The 4660-nt window shown below is 41.9% G+C and overlaps 1 protein-coding gene across 1 annotated transcript; it reads left to right on the forward strand.

Moving 5' to 3' along the window:
* The first annotated feature begins 143 nt into the window (after nt 1-143).
* Nucleotides 144-4285, forward strand: LOC131214359 (uncharacterized). Its single transcript, XM_058208740.1, has 4 exons — nt 144-655; nt 2150-2333; nt 2399-2510; nt 2580-4285. The coding sequence occupies exons 1-4, from the start codon at nt 144-146 to the stop codon at nt 4283-4285; spliced, it is 2514 nt and encodes an 837-aa protein (XP_058064723.1).
* The last annotated feature ends 375 nt before the right edge of the window (nt 4286-4660 follow it).

Genomic DNA, 4660 nt, shown 5'->3' on the forward strand with positions numbered 1-4660 from the left:
TTGCTATGGTGTGTACAGGTTTGAACAGCTTTCTACTTGGCGTACAGTCGGAACAAAATGCGGCAGTTTGTACGAAAGGGCTCTTCAAAGAGAGCCATGCTTTTGTCAATGAGCTGGTTGATAGATACAAAGAAAATTTCAGGATGGAGATGCGCAATCGAACAGACCAGATTCTGTATGGGCCTGTAGAACCGAGAGGAAATTTGTTCGGAGATAGGCAGTTAGAAAAGATTCGCGAAGTTGTGAAGGCGCAGGAACGTACCATTGCTGCCCTAAAAAGCTCACCCCGTATGTTGCAATTTGAAAGACAAAAGAACGAGGAAGATGCGATCAAGCAGGATCTCGCAGACATTGAATGTGAAACCGCAAAAGTTCGTCAAATCTATGATGAGGAGGAGGGGAAGATCTGCAGCATCTTGGTGAAGATTGGTATCAATATCGGAGAGGAGATGTTGCGAATGAACGAACTGAGTAACAGTAATGTGGATCATAATCGGCATCCCGAAGAACAGGGTTTGCAGCAAATTCACATCGGAGTATTAGAGCCGACCATCGTAGAGTCGTCCCCTTCAGTTGACGATTATGAACAGCTATCGGAAGACGGCGAAGATGTTTCACTCGCGTTGCTAAGCGATACGAGCCAATTTTCTTTTGGGTTTGACTTTAAAATCTCCAGCACTTTACCCAAATTGCGCCAGATTATGAAGCCTATTTGCACCTACAAAACCATCTTCAACAAACAAGAGAACTTGTTGTTAAAGGGAAACCAAAAAGAATATAAACCAGACAACGGACAAAAGCGAAATGCTCAATCGGACAAAGGTCCGCCATTCAAGAGAGTCTCCCAAATGGCTACAAACGAACTACAAATGAATCAACCGGCTTCTAAACCAGAATCGAATGTTTTGACGGAGATCCACGATAATCTTAACAAATCTAATACGACACACACAAAATCAGTTACTCTGGTTAAACCCAAAACCACAAACGAAAAGAAGGACCCAAGTGAAGGAAAAGAATCAACTACGAAGATTGAGCTACAGGAGGCAAAAGCAGACGCGAAGACACGATCAGCGCTCAAACGCAAATCGCCGACTTCTGACACCTTGGGTTTTAGCAATACAAAGCCAAATTATGCTAGTTTTGCTGCAGTCAATACCGATTCTAATCCATTCTTAAAACCGAAATCCCCCACGCACCAGAAGAAACCACAATTGCAACCACAGAAACTTGTGAAAACTTTAGCGCAGAACAAAGACCATTCAAAAACTAAGATTTCGAAAGCAACATCAGGGTGTCAGGCTCGAGATGCGAAAGAGGTGGATCTTCCTGATCAGTTTTGTAGCCTGCCTGAAAGTAAGGAAAATGCAACGAAAATTACTGATCAAAATCAAGCTTCGAGTCCCACTTCACTGGGGTCGCCAACATCTCAGCAATACAACGGTCGTGCGGTTGACGAAGCACCTGGTAGCGGCCCGGAGTCGTCGAGTAATGGATCTTTGGATATTTTGCTTCAATACTCAAACGGAGAATTTGATGTGAATATATCGGAGGAGAACCTCGCACCGATGAGCGGTGACCTTGATTTTCTAAATGACAAATTTTCGCGGGATGAACAGAACCGTCCAGGAGGCTCGGGCAACGGAAATAAATCAACAGGCGCTAGTTTCGGTTTTGATTTCGACGAGCCATTGTCGATGGATCAAGATAAAGATATTTTCTAAAACAGTGTTCGCTAAAGCATGTATAATTTAATTATGTATTGCTTTTACGCAACGAAAACACTTGAATTGTAGAATAAGCCGGAGAACTCAAGAGGAAGAATTCTGTTGAACCAATTGTAAATGGATTGATAACTAATTGATATGATACGCAATAAAAGCTAACAATTTTTGTTCCACATTCCTGGATTAATATAGCGCCCATACGATACTTGTCATATACTTGTAACTGTGTCGACATTTCTGCGGTTTCAGGAACGATTTTTTACTATAAAGTGGTTTCGTAACAGAACTGTTTCGAGAATAGTGTTTTCAGATGGCCTCTTTGATTTTTGTGGTTTGTGTTCGTCGTGTAGCGAAATATTACCTACAAACACTTTTCTTTGAGTGTTGCAAACGAGTCTGTTAACGTTATATTTATTCTGTAGGTTCTCTGTGCAGCCATTTTCACAGACCGTCATCATTTCATACCATAGCAACAAGAACAAAGCATTTAGTACACACTGGTCCAAGCAACGTATTGAATTCGAATGGTTCATCATTGAGATGCGGCATCCGAAGATGGGAGACCGCGTTACCAGCACTGTTAACGATTTGTGGGCCTTTTATAAGGTAAGCTGGTGAGAATCATTATTCTTTTGGGATCGATAACCTGTATATAAACCACGTGCTTTTAGGCTACAAATAGTAATGGTCCTGCCCAAGAAGAAATCGATCGAAATAGCGAATTACAGAAGAAAATTAAACAAAAAAGCGAATTCCTGGACTCTTTGAAACGCGTAGTTTCGGGTAAGCGCACTTTTGTTTTGTTCACTTTCAATCAAATAACCAAAGTGACCTTTGCTATGGTGTGTACAGGTTTGAACAGCTTTCTACTTGGCGTACAGTCGGAACAAAATGCGGCAGTTTGTACGAAAGGGCTCTTCAAAGAGAGCCATGCTTTTGTCAATGAGCTGGTTGATAGATACAAAGAAAATTTCAGGATGGAGATGCGCAATCGAACAGACCAGATTCTGTATGGGCCTGTAGAACCGAGAGGAAATTTGTTCGGAGATAGGCAGTTAGAAAAGATTCGCGAAGTTGTGAAGGCGCAGGAACGTACCATTGCTGCCCTAAAAAGCTCACCCCGTATGTTGCAATTTGAAAGACAAAAGAACGAGGAAGATGCGATCAAGCAGGATCTCGCAGACATTGAATGTGAAACCGCAAAAGTTCGTCAAATCTATGATGAGGAGGAGGGGAAGATCTGCAGCATCTTGGTGAAGATTGGTATCAATATCGGAGAGGAGATGTTGCGAATGAACGAACTGAGTAACAGTAATGTGGATCATAATCGGCATCCCGAAGAACAGGGTTTGCAGCAAATTCACATCGGAGTATTAGAGCCGACCATCGTAGAGTCGTCCCCTTCAGTTGACGATTATGAACAGCTATCGGAAGACGGCGAAGATGTTTCACTCGCGTTGCTAAGCGATACGAGCCAATTTTCTTTTGGGTTTGACTTTAAAATCTCCAGCACTTTACCCAAATTGCGCCAGATTATGAAGCCTATTTGCACCTACAAAACCATCTTCAACAAACAAGAGAACTTGTTGTTAAAGGGAAACCAAAAAGAATATAAACCAGACAACGGACAAAAGCGAAATGCTCAATCGGACAAAGGTCCGCCATTCAAGAGAGTCTCCCAAATGGCTACAAACGAACTACAAATGAATCAACCGGCTTCTAAACCAGAATCGAATGTTTTGACGGAGATCCACGATAATCTTAACAAATCTAATACGACACACACAAAATCAGTTACTCTGGTTAAACCCAAAACCACAAACGAAAAGAAGGACCCAAGTGAAGGAAAAGAATCAACTACGAAGATTGAGCTACAGGAGGCAAAAGCAGACGCGAAGACACGATCAGCGCTCAAACGCAAATCGCCGACTTCTGACACCTTGGGTTTTAGCAATACAAAGCCAAATTATGCTAGTTTTGCTGCAGTCAATACCGATTCTAATCCATTCTTAAAACCGAAATCCCCCACGCACCAGAAGAAACCACAATTGCAACCACAGAAACTTGTGAAAACTTTAGCGCAGAACAAAGACCATTCAAAAACTAAGATTTCGAAAGCAACATCAGGGTGTCAGGCTCGAGATGCGAAAGAGGTGGATCTTCCTGATCAGTTTTGTAGCCTGCCTGAAAGTAAGGAAAATGCAACGAAAATTACTGATCAAAATCAAGCTTCGAGTCCCACTTCACTGGGGTCGCCAACATCTCAGCAATACAACGGTCGTGCGGTTGACGAAGCACCTGGTAGCGGCCCGGAGTCGTCGAGTAATGGATCTTTGGATATTTTGCTTCAATACTCAAACGGAGAATTTGATGTGAATATATCGGAGGAGAACCTCGCACCGATGAGCGGTGACCTTGATTTTCTAAATGACAAATTTTCGCGGGATGAACAGAACCGTCCAGGAGGCTCGGGCAACGGAAATAAATCAACAGGCGCTAGTTTCGGTTTTGATTTCGACGAGCCATTGTCGATGGATCAAGATAAAGATATTTTCTAAAACAGTGTTCGCTAAAGCATGTATAATTTAATTATGTATTGCTTTTACGCAACGAAAACACTTGAATTGTAGAATAAGCCGGAGAACTCAAGAGGAAGAATTCTGTTGAACCAATTGTAAATGGATTGATAACTAATTGATATGATACGCAATAAAAGCTAACAATTTTTGTTCCACATTCCTGGATTAATATAGCGCCCATACGATACTTGTCATATACTTGTAACTGTGTCGACATTTCTGCGGTTTCAGGAACGATTTTTTACTATAAAGTGGTTTCGTAACAGAACTGTTTCGAGAATAGTGTTTTCAGATGGCCTCTTTGATTTTTGTGGTTTGTGTTCGTCGTGTAGCGAAATATTACCTACAAACACT

The sequence above is a fragment of the Anopheles bellator genome, unplaced genomic scaffold (assembly GCF_943735745.2).
Source record: "Anopheles bellator unplaced genomic scaffold, idAnoBellAS_SP24_06.2 scaffold00701_ctg1, whole genome shotgun sequence".
Taxonomy (NCBI): Eukaryota; Metazoa; Arthropoda; class Insecta; order Diptera; family Culicidae; genus Anopheles; species Anopheles bellator.